The sequence below is a fragment of the Hordeum vulgare genome, chromosome 3H (genome assembly GCF_904849725.1).
Source record: "Hordeum vulgare subsp. vulgare chromosome 3H, MorexV3_pseudomolecules_assembly, whole genome shotgun sequence".
Classification (NCBI taxonomy): domain Eukaryota; kingdom Viridiplantae; phylum Streptophyta; class Magnoliopsida; order Poales; family Poaceae; genus Hordeum; species Hordeum vulgare.
Genome location: NC_058520.1, coordinates 618,259,088 through 618,277,307, shown reverse-complemented (window position 1 = coordinate 618,277,307; position 18,220 = coordinate 618,259,088). Strand labels below are relative to the sequence as shown.

Sequence of the window (18,220 nt, the reverse complement as noted above, 5' to 3'; positions counted from 1 at the left end):
TGCCCGACTTTTCCAAATTCACGATATTTTCATTATAGAGTTAATTTTCATAGTCCAAAATAATTTAACAAAATAATTAGAGATAAAACTTGGGGCCGTGTGTAGCTACCACCATGGGTAGCAAATTATTTTCGAATTTGCTTTATTTCGCTTCCGTTAAGTCATTTCCAACTTTGCAAAGCCATCTACTACCCTTGTACCAAAATGTAAGACGGTTTTCTAGGCTAAACTAGCCTACAAAAATGTCTTATATTTTGATACACATGGAGTATCTATACCATTTCAAATTTAAGACGCCACCGCACCAGAGATTGAAGCAATCCCCCAAGTACAAAATTAAAAGGTAGCGAAGTATTGTTTACCAAAGGATTTTTTGGGGTCCCACTCTAAATCTGCAATGCCTAAGAATAATGAAATAGGAGAGGAAATAACTTGCAGAAAAATGCCTTTGTAGTCTAAGAATTGTAGACTATAATTAAGTAGTTGCAACAGTATTGATGTCAAGTAAATTATTACTAAATATTCATCATGCAAGCATCTTAACAAGTTAACAGATTCAAACAGTCACTAAACCTATTCCAAGTTTCATTCCACTGTTTCATGAAACACCCAAATCTGATGCCTAAAATGGTTTTATATTTGATCCGTTCTTGAACCTATTTACAGAAGAATGTACATATCACTAAGGCATGTGTCAGATTTAATCTGTGGACTATGGCAACACAAAATATAATTAAGAAGATAGCATTATAACTAACACATAATTCAGTGCTTGTTTTTTTAACCAATAATTCAGTCCACCCTTCTGGGTCATTTATACACAAAATATTAGCACTTGTTATAAACCAATAAATTACTAAAGAACTTTTAGCTACCTGAATGATAAAATTCAAGATAATGATGTTGTTGGTATCTTTACTGAGGATGTCGATACCCTTGCGATAGATGGAAATATATGTTATTTCCTTACGAAACGAGCTCATATTTTTTTGGTTAACACCCCAAATTTTCTACCAATAACAAACCCTGATCTCTACCATAACATTTTTTTTACCTAATCCAGCAACTAAATTCAATTTGGTTATCCATATTAATACATTTGTATTTTCCTTCTAGAACTTAAACTGAACATCTACAGCTAGTTTTTACCTAATGTGAATTTTTTTATTTTTTTTATTTTAATTATATTTCCAAATATTTTTAATATAGATATTTAAAACAACTTTACATAAAATTTGGAAAATTTTTATTCTATCATTTTATCAATGTTAAACGTGTATAGGAAAATGTTGCTGATGTATATGGAAAATGTATAAAACTGAATGTAATTTGCATACAAACAATGTTAGAGATATGTATGAATTTGTTTTGTGACAACTAAAATAATTTAAAACATTTCAGAAACAATTTACATGACATTTAAAAATAATGGAATTGGTGAAATAATAGTGTCAATAAAAAGTATTTCATATATTTTTCTAAAATGCATGCCACATTTAAAAAAATCATCACTTGTTTAAAACAACTTTTGGCTTTGTCATTGTCAAAATATGTTTTTACAACGTACAAAAATGTTTTCTTAGTTCAAATATAAAATTTGTTATCATTTGAAAAATGTTTTACCATGTATTTGAAAAATGTCTAGGACATATTTGAAAAATATATTCAGGACATGTTTTTGTAAATAAAAATTATAAAAATGTTTGGACGTGTATGAAAAATGTACACCATATATGAAAATGTAGACACGTGCTGAAAAATCAAAATAAACCACAAAGAAACAAAAATAGAAGTGAGGAAACGAAAAAACTGAAAACTCCAAGGGCATAACAAAGAAAAGCAAAGTAAAAAAGGGGACAAAAAACCTGCAAAGAAAACCATTGAAAAATAAAGAAAATAGAAAACACAACAATGAAGAAAGTAAAATAGAAGAACCTGATAAAAACAAATAAAATCAGAGAAGAAATAACAAAAACAGAGAAGTGGAACAAAAATCGACTCAACAGATCAAACGTAGTAATTGGATACGGGCAAGCAAAGGCATCGACTGCCGATATAATGGGCCGGCCCATAGTTGTCCTCTTGTAGATGATTCTTGTTAGGATTCGCCACAGGCAAGACATAGCCATGGTGCATAGGCACACCCGCTTTCTTTTTGGAGGGAGATAGGTGCGTTCGAATGAAGGAGGTTACCTTTTTTTCCTACGCATGAATTGTGCTAATGCATTGACGTTAACCAATACATATAGATGTGCCTATAAAAATAAAGAGATGAGGGAGTATATCGAGTCAATTATCATTGGCTAAGTTTCAAACGAAGGAAGTGGGTAGGCTGGCCGGGAAAATAGAATGTCCTTGTCACTAAGCCCAACCCATAAATAGAACAAATTAAGAGAGCTGGATCAATTCGGGAGCTCCTATTGGGCGCCTTAAGTTCGAGCGGCGGAACCGACGCTCGCGCACACCTCCTGGGCTGGCCCAATAGAGGACAATGTTCTGTGCGCCAGTAAGTAGAACCAAGCCCGGGGGAGTTAACCGCTGGATGCCGGGCAATGATTTTCCCTGGTACTCTCATTGCGATTGACTGAACAATCATTGACCAATCAAGCGTTGACCATTGACTTTTATAAAAAATTATTTTTAATCAGGAACTACAAAAGCCATTCTCAAAAAAAGTTCATGGGTTCAATTTTTGTACTATTTTTAAGAATAATAACCATAATTAAAAAAAGTCCATTCGGTTCTGAAAAAAATACACCCATTTTGACAAGCATTCATCACTTTGTAAAAAAAGTTCATTGATTTTCAAAATGTTCTTTTGGTTTTGATTTTTTTTATTGATTTTGAATACAAAGCTCGTCATTTTGAAAAAAAATCACTCAATTTTGAAAAAAAATCCATTCAATTTAGCAAAAATAAAAAGGGAACAGAAAAAACCGTTCCAATAGAAAAAAAAAAAGAAAGAACAAGAAAGTAATGCAAAAGAAGAAAAGCAGAACAAAAAAGAAGAAAGGAGCAAAGAAAGAAGATGATGCAACTGAGCACATTTGGTGAGGATGACGGGGTGGTTAGCGCCGCCATAGGTTTCATTATTCTTGCAGAAAGAAGTCCATTTTACTTTTTTGGGAGAAACAATATGCTCATTGATGGTCAGTACTCTTATTTTTGGGAGAAATACTTAAGTTTTACCCGGCTTTAAGTTAAATGAAGCTCAAACTAAAGTACGAAAAAAATATAATAATAAAGAAAGCTCAAGCCAGGCAGCGTAGAACAAGGTCTTAAACACACGTAAGAGCATTCTTATTCCGTCGGAGAAATTATTTTCTGAAGCATGCAAAGCAGCTGCGTGTGTATCTAACAAGAAGAATGATGCTACAGCTCAAAAACAAAATAAAATCGGATGATAAGCCGTCAAACATGGCACGACCAGTATAAAGTCAAGGCAACCCAAGCCTGATTTGTGAGGCAAATTAACCTTATTCGGTGCTAGGTGCTACGCACGTAAACTTTGTTAGTAACTACCCATTCATATCGTATCAAAATAAGTGCCTTAATTTTAGTATAAATTTATGCTAACGTTAATATGAAATTGAGATATTTATTTTGAAACGGAGGGAGTATGAAATAAGATTACATTAGAAACCCTCCCCCTAGTCTGTTTTTCTGGCTGTGGTTGTGCCCGTACGAGCGTCGCCATCGAATATCTCGGAATACAAGCATGATGAATTAATGGCAAGGTACCGATGGAGCACGCGATATCTCTGGCCAGATTTGAGAGGAGCTTTTCTCCCAACAAGATTCCCCGTTGGCCGGATGCGTGATACGGAGTATAGAGCATTCGAGAAGAAGCATGCAAGCGGATGAAGAGCGCGGTTTGGCGGTGGCCCTGTCGTAGCGCGGCGCATGTAGCAAACAGAGAAGCTAGCGTCAATGAATGATTCGGGAGCAAATTAGGAGTCGCTCTCCACCACCTCCTTTCTCTCCTGGCTCACACACACCATTTGCATCCTCCACCCAATAATTGTTCCTACGACACAGAGATGGTTCCATCCACTAATCACGAGAGAAAAGATTCCGGCCAAGGTCACCATCGCCACTAACTAACTAATCTATCTATTCCGGCCAAGGTCGTCGTCGTTATCACCACTAATCTAGCACCGTCTTTCGCTACTTAATTTCAGCTCATCATCATCAAGAGACAGGATGGACAGGAGAAGAATCTATCTATGCCGCCGAAGCATGCAGCGCAACGCAACCACTCCACATCGATCGCAGTCTCTTCTCTTGTCAGCACACGGAAGGGAATTTAAAAGGTGGTGACCGCCGGACCGGACGCACGGCAACGTCGTCTCGTCGCTGGGCGGCGCCGCACCACGCTCCTCCGCCAATGGTTCCTCCACGCGGAGGGATCCCATTGGCCGGGAGGCCCGCCATTGATCCACGGCTGGGCCCACCCGCCGCTGGGGCGGCCGGAGCAGCCGAAACGTCCATGTCCGGCCGTCTATCTCCAGCTATAGTTTTGTAGAGCGCAAAGACGAGAGCTACCACTAGCTCCATGTTCTACTTGTATTTTATTATTACTCCATCTAGAGCGTGCTGTTCTTGGATTAGTTGTGTGGCGTGCATCTCCAATCATTCGTACCTTTTTCCTTATAATCTATATATATATGTTCATCCGTATGCAACACAACGGGATTAGGTACGCACAATTGAGTTCAAGATGCTGACGATTTTTGTTCGTGATGTATATATGACCAACAACAAGCCAGCTGGCCGTACCTTTGCGGTTTTGTTAACCATATCTGATTAATCATGATTTACAACCCTAATTTGTTGAAAAAGTGCAAGTTGCACCTTTTATTTATCCGACCTGTCTTTTTTTCACATTTTGTCCTAAACAATTTACATATATGACCAACAATAGTCTCACAGGCCGTGGTGTTGTGGTTCTTTTAACAATATCTGATTAATTACGCTTTTGTATAAAGTGCATGCGCCACGAATGACACATGCGCCTTCCTCACCTCGCTGCCTACGTACCTCCCAAAAAAGAATTAGTGCATCTACACAATATCATTGCATGTTGTCACAAAAAATCAAATCAAAATTCGAAACATTGATCAAGATATAAAAATGACAAATTCGACGTCAATGTGTTAATGGGCCAAATCTGAAGCCCAATTCGTGTTATGTACTATTCAGTGTCAAATTTGTTATTTTTTGTATCTCAAGTGATGTTTCGAATAATTATTTGACTTTTTTTGATAACATACATCAATGTTGTGTCAATGCACTAAATTTTTCTCAGATTTTTTCAAACATTTTAAAATGTGTAACGGTGGTTCAGTGCACGAGTAGCATCAATTGCTCCGGTGCATCAGATACACTCCCGGGGGACCTTGTCGATGACAACCATGCAATTTTCATAGATGTGCTACTAAGGGCCAGCACGCAGACTCGTAGTCATCATCGTTGAACACTTTGTAATTAATGTTTACCATCCAGTCATGCCACAACAAATATATATTAATTAGACAAAAAATTGTTTTGGGCATTGCGCTTGTTGGCATCATCTTCTTTGTTTTACGAAAAAAGTCCATTTTAAACCTTGAACTCGTAGTCCTTTGTCGAATCGAACCCCGAAGTCGTAATCCCGGTCGTTTGTACCCTAAACTCACAAATCCCAGTCTAAATCAAACCCTGACGTTGTTTTAGAGCTAAACACGCTGACACGGCAAGAGTCAACCGAGATACCTTATGACTAGTCGGCCAGGTTGAGTTATAACCGCAACGTGTGCGGAGAGATGAGGGAACAATAAACAAATTGAAGAATTTGGAGGTGGGGAACTAGGGTTAGGCGACGGCGGTGAAGGCGAATCCTGAGCGGGGCGGCGGCGGAGCAGATTGCGCAGGACGCCAACGGATCTGTTCAAGGAAATGTCATGCTCATCGGGTCATTCTGCTGCTCCTGGCTTCCATCGAGCCACAGGAAGGAGAGAGGAGGAATCGAGGTAGCCGTGCCCTACAGGGAGAGCCCGATGGCGTACGAGCCGGAGAAGCTCTGCTGGTGCATTTCTCATCGGAAGGCGCCAAGATGGATCTCCTGGAGCATTTATAACCCACGCAGGAGGTACTACGCCCGCGTCGATGCCATGGTGAGTTTGATTTTTATGTTGTTTGTTTTTCTTCATTTGTTCTCCTCTCCACTTATTGATTTCTATTACTACTTGAACAACATGGTGGTTGTGGATTTATTGAATGGAATGATGATCCATTGCCAAAGTTTTTGAGTGATCTGATCAGAGATCTACGAGATGAAGTGCGCGCGAGAGAGGTGAAGGGAATAATGGTGCTCGGTTTGAAGACGACACACCATTTGTGGTTTTGCTTGAAGCACAAATTGGAAGAGAGGTGTTTGCTATGTCTCTGCAAGATCAGATGAAAGAGAAAAATGCAGAGATAGATGTACTGAAGTGGAAATATCACAATGTTGTCTTTGTTTTTGTTGTATTTGTGGTAGGTTTAGTGGCAGGGAAAATGCTACTGCACTAAGGTTGTTTTGTACAAGTTTTATGCAATACAGTAGTGGTCTTTTGGCAAGTTAAGTTCATTTCAAACCTTGTGTCAAGTGGTCATTTGGGATCTGCAAGTTGTATGCAAGTTGATGTTTGCACTGAATGAAAGTGGAAGTTGTGTGCAGAGATGTCTGTTTCATAGATGGATCATGTAGTTATGTGTATGCAATCTTTGCAGGCCATGAAAAAATAGCATTGGAATTGCCACTAATTACTGATAATAGCAACGTCAACCATACCAAAATTGCACACATGAATTAAACATTTAATAATCATTACTGATAATAGAAAGTTCATCCAGCACTTTCATTTAGTAGGTTTTGTCCATGACAAAAGATATGTTTACAATATCAACATTACATCAGAAATGTTTGACACATTGCAACATCAACAAAAGTAGTAGAAATGATCAACTCCGATCAATGACTAGTAGTTTTCCCTGCAAGTGAAATATTGATAGCTTGGCAATGTCTTAGCATCCCTTCTTCTGGCCCTTTTAGCTCCATATCATGTCCCTCTTGAAGTAGATTCTCCAGAATGTGTAGATGCACCGGATGATCCAGCTTCAGTAGTAGGAGACCTCTTTCTTGGAGGCTTAAACCTGTTGGTTCATGCTGATTGACCTGGTGGGATGGAACTTGTAGTTGCTGGTGGAGCTTGAGTTTGTGATGCAAAGGTTCCTTTGGCTTGCTTCTATTTTTTTTTGCAAAGTTAGGATAAGCATGAAGAAAACATTGTATATTTAATAAGCATATGAAAATTTCTTAGCTGGATTCCTTTTCTTGCTAGCTTTAGCAAGATGTGCATTCTTCTTCTTGCCTCTCTGTGGATTCTACTTACATCCTGACTTGTTGTGTCCAGAATGACCACACAATGAGCATTTGATAATTGTGACATGCTTGCTCATTTTCTTTCCCTTAGGTTGCTTAGTTTCCTCGTCGTGTCATTATTTCTAGGCCTTCCTTTCTTTCCTTTTCCTGACAACCTAACATATTGAGGAGGCACTAGCCTAGTATTGGGTGACACTCACAAAATGTGGTACTTCACTTTCAGTGTTGTATCTTGGGAATGTAGTCTTCCTGTTCCTTATATGACCATTTGAATCTTCAACATAGTTGTAGTCTTCATCATATGAATCATAATTCCAGTCCATTTCTTCTCTTTCAATTTGTTCCTCCAAGTTGGCTATCAGATCAGTTGGCACTGGACCTGTTGCATCTCCTCTAATCCAGCTTTTGGTGTCCCTCATCCTGTTCTTAAACTTCATAACATGTCTACTCAGTTCCACAACTTCTGAATCCTCCCCACTGTCATAAGTCTGGCCAATGTATTCAGTGTCACTGTCTGAATCAGAGTCTAAATTATCTTTCTCAACATGTTCAACTAGAGTTTCAGAAGCAGAGGCACTTGCAACTTGAGTAGGATTCAAAACCTAAGAAAAAGGACCCTCAATTCCTAGCGTTTCATCATGATCAACACCTACTTGTCCTATACTGCTTCTTCTCTACTTCATAGGACTACAAAGCCTTTGTGTGATCACACCAGTTTCATCAGGAATGAGCACATCAGTGTTAGATTCTGCAGGCTCAACAACATGGTCACTGCATGAGGTTGATCACCACTCTCCTCTATGATTTCATACTCATAGTCACTCCCACTACTACTATCATTACTATCTTCCTCTCCATGATACTTCACATACATGTCAGCAACTCCTCCAACACAAATATAATCAACCATCTTAACACAGCAACTACCATGACTGAGGAACGCCCAACCATTGATAAGCTCTTTCCTAGGGAGCAAAAAATAGAACTTCATCGATTCCTTCAACTGAGTATGATGTTTCAGTAAACCTTTGACTTCCTGCAGAGGTTGTCTATCCCTCTGAATTTGTGACATCGCTTATTCTACCCCAACATAGTCCAAATTTGGACCAATGTGGATGAACTCCTCTCCAATATGAAATCGGACGTTCAAAATCTCAGTCGGGTCCATGATTTCACTGAAATAAGCACAAAATGCGATCAAAATCAAGCATATGAAGCTATTCCTCTTCCCAAAACCTCACAAAATCAAACCTTTTGTGCCACCAAAATCGCCCCCAAATTTGCAGCTCAAAACCCTAACCCTAATACGACAACTACCAAGAACTACTAATAGCACGGGAGGAGGGCATCCAGAAGATTACCTTCTTCTTGTCACGTTTTGCTTCGGAAGCGGTGGCTGGCCATTACTGGGTCCTCGTGTCCGTGTCGTGGACGGGGCGCACGAGGACGTTGGAGTCCGAGGCGCGTGCAGCCCGTCGCGATTAGCAGCCGCTTGGGATAGGGAGAGGCGTTGGCCGCACGGTGTTCGACCTCGAGCGCGTCGGTCGACCCCGAGGACGCGCTCCTCGTGGGCATTCTTCGTCGCTCGCTAACGAGGATGGAGACGGATGCGCGCCGCCTCCATCGCAAGAATTCCGAGGCGCTCCGACTGACCATCCAATTATCGGAGCGCGAGGCAGCGAAAGAGGCTGCAGCGAAGGCGAAAGCAGCCCGCCACGCGAAGGAGCAGGACCTCCTTCCCCGCGGGCTGTCCGACATGCGGTACAACTCCGACGAGGATGACAACGATGTCTCCACCACGTCCTGCTCCGATGACGACGACCACGATGCTCCACCGCACACCGACGCCTACACGGAGGAGGGATAGAGCGGCGTGGACGACCGGAAGGGGAAGAGGGCGGCGAGGAAATGGTGATTTCCTCCGCCCTTCCCCGTTTTGTTTATCTTTTAATTATGCTGAAGTAATTTCTAGTACAAATTTACCGATGAACTCCGATGAACTATGTTCCTTTTGTTCGAGGAAGCAATCCGATCAGATGAAAGATGTTGATCTCTTGTATGGATATGATGGATGTAGATGTAAAAGACAAAAAATAAGGCGCGCCCGGTCAGTGCCCGGGGACGCACCCGGACGCGCCCGCGAACGTTTGAGGGACCGTATTTGTAAGGACCGGCTGTAGATGCTCTCAATTCCCACTTTTCTTCATATAATTGTGTGTTGCCTTAATAAAAATGTATAGTTGATATGTATGATATTTCCTATAATATTTATATTATAACTAGTCTCGTTCCTACTCATGACTCTCCTCCTTGGGTTTGCCGTGGTGTGATTATTTCTCTATTTTAATCTAAAGGTGCCATTTTTCTATTTTCCAAAACAAAGAATTGAGCCCTATTTTGCCACTGCAGACACAACCAAATTTTTGAAAAAAAATTGCTGCCAAAAGAAACCAAGCCCGTGATGGATCATGGATCTAGATAGCTCAGCATTTCCTTTTCGTTCGTGATAAAATTAAATACCCTATGGATGGCGCAGAAGAAAAAAGAATGGTTAGGGATATGTGCAATCTGATCCCAACCCCAGTGGCGATGGCCGGCAATGGTTGTGTTTGAAGCGGTCGTGCCGTAGCAAGTTGCCCGGCCAGCCTCACATCTATTCCCGGGCTATATATAACTGCCACTGCATGATCACCACACCACACAATTCAACACAATTCAACACTAGCAGCTACACAGCACACGAGCCGATCCATCCATCCAAGGAAAAAAGAGTGCCCGTCGAAAATGCCGGTGAGCAGGATCGCCATCGGCGCCCCGGGGGAGCTGTCCCACCCGGACACCTTCCGCGCCGGCGTCGCCGAGTTCATATCCATGCTCATCTTCGTCTTCGCCGGCTCCGGCTCCGGCATGGCCTTCGGTAAGTCCTCCCACCTCCATTTCTTTCTCCCTTTTTCTTGTGCGTCCACCGGTCATCGTGTCTCTGTCATCTATCTCGCCGTACCGTACTGATCGCCGGTTGCGCATGCATGGCCTGTCAGGCAAGCTGACTGACGGCGGCGCGGCGACGCCGGCCGGGCTGATCTCCGCGGCCCTGGCGCACGCGTTCGCGCTTTTCGTGGCCGTCTCCGTGGGCGCCAACATCTCCGGCGGCCACGTGAACCCGGCCGTCACATTCGGCGCCTTCGTGGGCGGCAACATCAGCCTCCTCAAGGCCGTCGTGTACTGGGTGGCGCAGCTCCTCGGCTCCGTCGTTGCCTGCCTCCTCCTCAAGATCGCCACTGGCGGCGAGGCCGTGGGCGCCTTCTCGCTCTCCGCCGGCGTCGGCGTCTGGAACGCGGTGGTGTTCGAGATCGTCATGACCTTCGGGCTCGTGTACACAGTGTACGCCACGGCTGTGGACCCCAAGCGCGGCGACCTCGGGGTAATCGCGCCCATCGCCATCGGCTTCATCGTCGGCGCCAACATCCTGGCCGGCGGAGCCTTTGACGGCGCGTCCATGAACCCCGCCGTCTCCTTCGGCCCCGCCGTGGTCAGCGGCGTCTGGGAGAACCACTGGGTGTACTGGCTCGGCCCCTTCGCCGGCGCCGCCATCGCCGCCCTCGTCTACGACATCTGCTTCATCGGCCAGCGCCCGCACGAGCAGCTCCCCACCGCCGAGTACTGAAGACCTCAATCTGAATCTCTTCTGATCATCCATGCGTCATCGCCATGAGAGATTGAGAAATCAAGCAAGTGTCATCGTGTCATCAGTAAGCCAGTTTAGTTTCATTGTCACTCTCTTGTCTTTGAGAAATTCAGGGTAAACTGTGTGTGAGTCAGTCAGGAATAATCTCTTGTCTTGGTGTACGTCCTCAGTTATGAATGCTTCTATTCCATGGTCAAGATTAATGTTTGTACAAATCTGCTGTCTGTCCTAGCAATTTGATGTCTTGCCAATCTTGTGTACATGCTCTGGCTTTTGTCCTGTCACGACATAATATCTATGACAAGCATTCTTGATGTGTGATGGATGCCAAGAAAGAATTGACAGTTCTCCTTCTAGGGACGATCAAATTAAAACATAATAATTTGAGAGATTGTGTGGTGTGACTTCTGAGTATGAATGATTGCAAAATGACAAAACGAAAAGACAATGACTAAAATGAGATTCCCAACCGAACCCGGGTTTATTTCAGAAAAAAAAAATGTATGTGCTCGCAGCCACCCAAAATAAGTTAAACTGAAATCGGTTTTCTAGCCGTTAGATCTCGATCCAACCCTGCAGGATCCACCTTCTATGCCACATTTTACTATTTTGGGGCTTTTTTCCTTCATTTTTTTCTCCTCTGGGGCGGCTGTATGAAATCTCTTCTTCTTCTTCTTCTTTGACAGGCTTGTTGTTGTCTTCATCGATGGGTCACAAGTTTGACATTCCATCTAGTCTGGACAATGCACGTTGTAAAGCATAAATTGTGAGTCTTGCACAAATGAGACACGTTACCGGCAAATATTGACTAGCGTCACTAAGGCGTGCCATGTGTTTCCACACTTTAGTCGATGTTTGGAGCCGATCATGGTAGCTGTGGTGGCGGTTGGGGGTGACTCATCTACAAAGGTTCATGCCACATAGGTCGACGGCTTTGCAAGCTTCGAAAGTGATGAGGAAGATGTATGTAGTGTATACAATCCAAAAAGAAACATCGTACCGGCCGGCCCACTTGACGGTGTTTGGGCATACCTCAACTAACTCGTGCATGGGAGGGCCGCAAGAGAGCGCGAGAGCTCCATCTCATTTATTGAGAGACATAAGCTCATCTTGTCTTTAGAGTCGTTTGAGTGAGCACACAGTAGGAGCTACATATGAGTAGTTTTGGAAAGTTTCTATGAACCATTGGAGTTGGTTTTAAGAACTCCCGCTCGGTTTTGTTCAATATTTTCCTTTTCCTAGCTTATATTGGTTTGTAGGCTTTCTCTTTCATTTTGGAGTTTTTAAAACAAAATCTCACTTTTCTTCCGTTCTTTTTGATGTTTTAACCATTTTTATACAAATATTTGAAATTTTAATACATATAAAACCATATTTATATACACATTTATTTTTCCAAAATAGGCATTGAATATTTGTCAAATGCTTATTGAACATTTGCTTAATACATTTTAAATATTTATTAAACACAAAACTAAAAAAATTAAATACGTCTGAAAAATATTTTTCAAATTGTGAACATTTTTAAAACCAAATCATGAATTTGTGTTAATAAATGTGGTAAACATGTGAATCTACAATAATACAAACTAAGTTTTACGAGTCTTGAATAGTTTTAGTGCACAGTGAACATTTGATTAAATTCAGGAAGTAAACTTTTCAATAAATGCATATATGTGTAACATACGAAAGTAAGGCCAACAATAATAAAATAGTTAATGGAATAAGAAAAACATAGGCGGGAAAGAACTTGTGGGCTGTGCACCCGTAGGAGAGCTCATATTCCTTGCAATACGCGTGGAATGACTCTGGGGCCATTTTCCGGTGGCCCATTTTCATTTAATTTACAGCTAGACTGTTCGTGTTTGTTTTCCAGCTAGTTCTAAAAAATATTCATCATTTGAAAAAAAGTTCGGGTTTATGAATTTTAAAAATAAGTTTAACAAAGCATTTAAAGAAGTTCATTTGTTAACAATTTCATAAAGTTTTTTCATAGAAAAATATAAGAAATGTCAAAATATTGTGGAATTTAGGAAATATTCAAAAGTATTTAGAAAAATTACAAAAAAACAAAACAAAGGGAAATGAGAAGGAAAAAATAGGAAAAAGGGGGAAAATAAAAAAATAAACATAGTAAAATTCATAAAGAAAACACACAAGAAAGCAAAAAACAGAGAAGTCCTTGTAGAATTTGTGATATCCAGAGGAAAGAACAGAAAGAAGTTCTAACGGCCTTGTGCGGGGACGTCTATGTGTTGCCTTGAGTGAAACCGAGATACTCCTCACCCACATCGCAAGGCTACCTGGGTCTTACCATGCCTTGAGTGAAACCCAGCTACCATGCTACGTATGATTTTGTAGGTTTTGCCTTTTATTTTCAAAGCTGTTCTACTTATAATTTATATACATCTAAATTTCGAATACTGATGTTAAAATATATTTTTTATAACTTATTAGTCCCCTAGTAATTTCTCTCTGGTATTAAAAATATTTGCATTGCTAAGGAAAGTGTTCCAACATTTTTAATAAAGTGTTCATGACACTTCAACATTATTTTCAAACATTTACCAAAACAATTAAGGCACCAAATATAAAAAGGTTTTATCCAACGGAAATTTGATATGTTTTTGGCATAAGTTTTCAAAAGTGTTCAAGACGTATTAAAAATGTTGGTAACTATTACAAATATGTTCACAACATATACATACTTTTCTGTGCAAATTTTATAAAATATCTGTAACATATGAAGACATCTTTGTGTAATTTCTTTTTAAAGGATTCATAACACCAAAAATATGTTCCCAAATTTTTAAAAATGTTCATGACAACTTTAGAAAAGTTCAGAAAAATTTGAAGTAAAGTTCACCTTGTATTTACAAAATGTTACTATCTTTCTGACTAGGTGTAAATCTCACCTCCTTCACAGTACGGGGAGCCGGTGCTCGGCTCGAGTGCCTGCTACATCATCTCTATCCGGCGAGAACTCTAACAATGGAGGAGGCAGAGCCATAATGTGACAACCCGATGCCGACGTTCTAGAAGATTTTCCTTTCTTTTCGTTTTCGTCGTGTGGGTATTTTCATTTGTCGCATCATCATCGCATCATGTGCATCATCAGCATTGCATCGGCATCCCGTTGTCGCCAGTTTTCGAAACTTGCATCCGTTGTTAGTTGCCGGTTCTCGTCGTTGTTCGTTCTGAGCCCGTTCCCACATGCACGCGACCGCGGCGTCGTCAAATCCAGTTTTAAAAGTGTGTTGAAAACTTTCTCTGATTGGGTTGAGATTTGACGTGCGGTCTTATTTTAATATACGTAGGCCGCCTGTCAAGTTTCGTCGCGATCGGAGACCGTCTGGTACCCGAACGATCGACCGTAGCGGCACCGTGTGCGGTTATTCGTCGGACGTTCGTTGGTGTTTTAAAACTCGATGCCGCGCCGCCCGTTTTCCCTCTCGTCTCCGGTAAACCACTCTTCACAGCCACTCGTCCGTCCCGCGTTCGGTATAAGTCGAATCCGACCCCGTGGTTGGATCCGGAACGGAATTCCGGTTAACCTAGCCCCCCTTTTCTCTATAAATAGATAACCCCCTACCATTTTTAGCCACCCTCTCTCCCTGCCTCGAAATCCATGCCCCCGAAACCCTAGCCAGCCTCCACCTGTTCTCTGTCGTCCCCCCAGCGCCGCCGGCCCGCCAGGCCCGATCCAGGCCCGCCTGGGCCCAGATCCGAGCCGCCCCGCTCCTCCCGAGCTGCTCCTCCTGCCCGAGCCAGTCCTCGCCGGAGTCCTCCCACTCGCCGCCGGGCTGGAGCCCCGCCTCGCCCCGGAGCCATGCCCCGCCACCGGCCAGCAGCCGCCGCTACCGACCATCCCCGCCGCCGTGGCCTGCAACTCCAGCCCGTCGCCATGGCCGTCCTCCTCCCGGGAGCCCAGTTCCTCCCGCTCGTTGCCCCGCCGGGTCCAAGCCGGGCAGCTCCCGCGCCGCCCCTCCTGGAGGAGCCAGATCTGGCCAGCCGCCGGCCCGTCCCGGTCTTCTCCCCTGCGCATCGAGCCGGCCAGCGAGCTCCAGCGCCAGCCGCCGCCTCCTCTCGGTCCCGATCGGGATCTGGACGAGGAGGGACGAGCACCGTGGTGGCAACCGCTCCTCGGCCGCCTCCCGCATCACCCTCGAGTCGGCCCACCACCGCCTCGGTCTGCCTCCTCCACGAGGCCCAGTGTGCTGCAGCCTCCGGCCGGCCCAAGAGGCCCCCCCAAGGTGAGCCCCCTGTACTCCATTCCCTGCCCCGTGCGCTGGATAGTATTCTGCGCCCATGTGTCGGCCCGTTAGCTATTTGGATTTTCGAAATTTAATTATAAATTCCAGAAATATGACGATATTAAAATGCCTGTAACTTTTTATCCGTAAGTCGGAACGAGGCTTATTTTATATGGTTTTGGGGTAGTTTTGCAAGTAGAACATGATTTCACAATTTGCATATTTATTTGACGTTGTGCAACGTGCCGTATGTCAAGTTTAGTGTGATGTCTCGATAGGTTTATTGTCGTAGTTATTTTTCGTGCGTGCCCGAATTGCTCGGATGCCGTAATAGAAATGCTCATGTTTTAGGAACTAATTTTCCATGTATTTTAGAGCGGTCATTGGTATTTTTGCGTGTAGGGATTTGCCGTTAGATTATTTTCTGTGTCTAGGCCATTATCTCGCATTTACGTGTGGCATTATTTTGTGTGCAATTAGTTTTAGCTTTTGAGCAAGTTAGTTCGCGCGATATTTTGCCGTGATGCCCTTTTGTCTAATTCGTAGGATTTTTTCCGTGCTCCGTTTGATTAAGTTGTCAACTAGAGATTTGATCTTGGATGTTTTGTATAGCCTCTGGTATTTTTAGTTGCAATAGAAATGCATGTTTAGGTGTGTTTTGCTTGCTCTCAAGTTGCTAGAAATAGTGCTGTTTTAGAGGAGCTGAAATATTTCTAAGTCTGGAATCTGTTATATTTTGTTGCTGTCTTGTCTTGCTTCTAACTGTTGCTCTGTAGCTCTTTTGAGGTTGGTCCAATGGAGTTAGTGGTACCCCTTGTGTTTTTAAAGCATGTTGTAGATTTTCATGCCATTTGGAGACCTGTAGCTTAGGATTTTGCTGCTGTCAATATCGCTTCAGATCGAAAACTGCACTTTCATGAGGTGTTATTTTCACTAAGTCTGAAATAGTGTGTGGGAAGCCATTTTGTGACTTCTTTTCCTAGTGTTCAATGATGCCAGGATAGTTGTTGTTAGTTGTTTGTAGTAGTGCTTCTTGCCCACTTCCGTTTCATGCCTTGCTTGAGTATATCGGAGATGTGTAGCTCGTAGTTGTGGGGCGTAGTAAATGCTATGTGGTTGATTTTGGCAGATTGTAGTGATTTCTTGTTTTGCTCGTAGTTTTTGAACCGTAGCTCCGATTTGATCGTGTCCTACATGAAACTTGCTTAGAATCTCGTGTAGTTTCATTTTCTCTTGCTGTTTGTATGTTCTGAAGTGCTCGTGACCGTCGTTGCACACATTTTGCATTCATGCCATCATATCTTGCGGTGCTTGTAACTTTTGATCCGTAGCTCCGTTGGAGATGTGCTTTATGTGTAGATTGCTTGAAATGACGCGTAGAATCACGTGAACCTATTTGTTTTGCGGTTTAACAACTAATTAAAAACATTAGTTCAGATCTGGACAGAATTGTAAATTAACTTGTGAGGTCGTTTCGGAGGTGCTATATGTCATTTCCGACCTAATTTAAAATGACTAGATAGGTAGTTTAATTGCGCTTCACCTCTTGCCATGTCTAACCACATTTAATATTGCCGTGTATCTAATCGGGATAGAACTAAATAAATAAACGTGGAGTTTCATCAATATGCAACTCGTTGCATATTGAACTTCACTTAATGTGTAGTGTTTGATTGTGTGAATTGTCATGCCGTGACTTGCATGTATTCAGCTGTTCATGCATCATTTGTGTTGTGCATCGTGTGGTGAATTCCGTGTGTTGATTTGTGTTTCCGGTTTGCTTCGTCTCGATAGAGTTCCGCAAACGTGCTGGATTGTGAGGACCCGTTCGACTACGTCGGTTCGTGTGCTTCACGGAGGCATTCTTTTCCAAGCGGGATCTCAGGCAAGATGATCATTTCCCCATATACCATTACTATCATTGCCATGCTAGTTTTACCGTTGCTATCGATTATGTCTCGTTGCCTACCACATGTTATATATCAGCCTCTCAACAATGGCATGAAAACCTTCAACCTGTTCAACCTAGCAAACCACTGATTGGCTATGTTACTGCTTGCTTAACCCTGTTGATAGCGTTGCTAGTTGCAGGTGCAGATGCTTCCATGTGAAAGCATGGGTTCCTTGTTATATCACCATATTTAATGCTATTTAATTTAATGCACCTATATACTTGGTAAAAGGTGGAAGGCTCGGCCTTTCTAGCCTGGTGTTTTGTTCCACCTTTGCCCCCTTAGTTTTCGGCTACCGGTGTTATGTTCCATAATCGAGCGCTCCTAACACGATCGGGGTTGTTATGGGGACCCCCTTGATAATTCGTTTTAGATTAAGACTGGTCTGGCAAGGCCCAACTTTGGTACTACATTTGCCTAAACACCTAATAAAATTGCATAGGGACTTTCCGGACCCCGAGGATAATTTAATCAACCCCCGGGCCAGTGCTCCTCATGAGTGTTGGTCCAAATTGGCAGACTACGGGGCCACCGCGGGGCAACCCGAGGTTTGGTTCTCCTAGTGTGACCCATCCGTCGTGTCCTGAGAACGAGGTATGCGACTCCTATCGGGATCGTCGACACGTCGGGCGGCCTTGCTGGATTAGTTTTACCTTTGACGAAATATCTTGTGCATCGGGATTCCGGTGATGCTTTGGGTAATCTCAGAGTTGAGGTTTTCCACTAGGGAATCCGACGAGATCGCGAGCTTCGTGATTGAGGATTTCTATGCGTCTTGTGGTAATTTGTGATGGACTAGTTGGAGCACCCCTGCAGGGTTAAATCTTTTCGGAAAGCCCTGCCCGCGGTTATGTGGCAACGTGGAAGCTTTGTTTAACACTGGTTCTAGATAACTTGAAGTTAACTTAATTAAAATATGCCAACT

The 18,220-nt window shown here is 42.7% G+C and overlaps 1 protein-coding gene across 1 annotated transcript; it reads left to right on the top strand.

The window, feature by feature from the left end:
* Positions 1-9,961: 9,961 nt before the first annotated feature.
* Positions 9,962-11,305, top strand: LOC123445739 (probable aquaporin TIP1-2). Its single transcript, XM_045122772.1, has 2 exons — positions 9,962-10,322; positions 10,444-11,305. The coding sequence occupies exons 1-2, from the start codon at positions 10,190-10,192 to the stop codon at positions 11,067-11,069; spliced, it is 759 nt and encodes a 252-aa protein (XP_044978707.1). The 5' UTR covers positions 9,962-10,189; the 3' UTR covers positions 11,070-11,305.
* Positions 11,306-18,220: the final 6,915 nt, after the last annotated feature.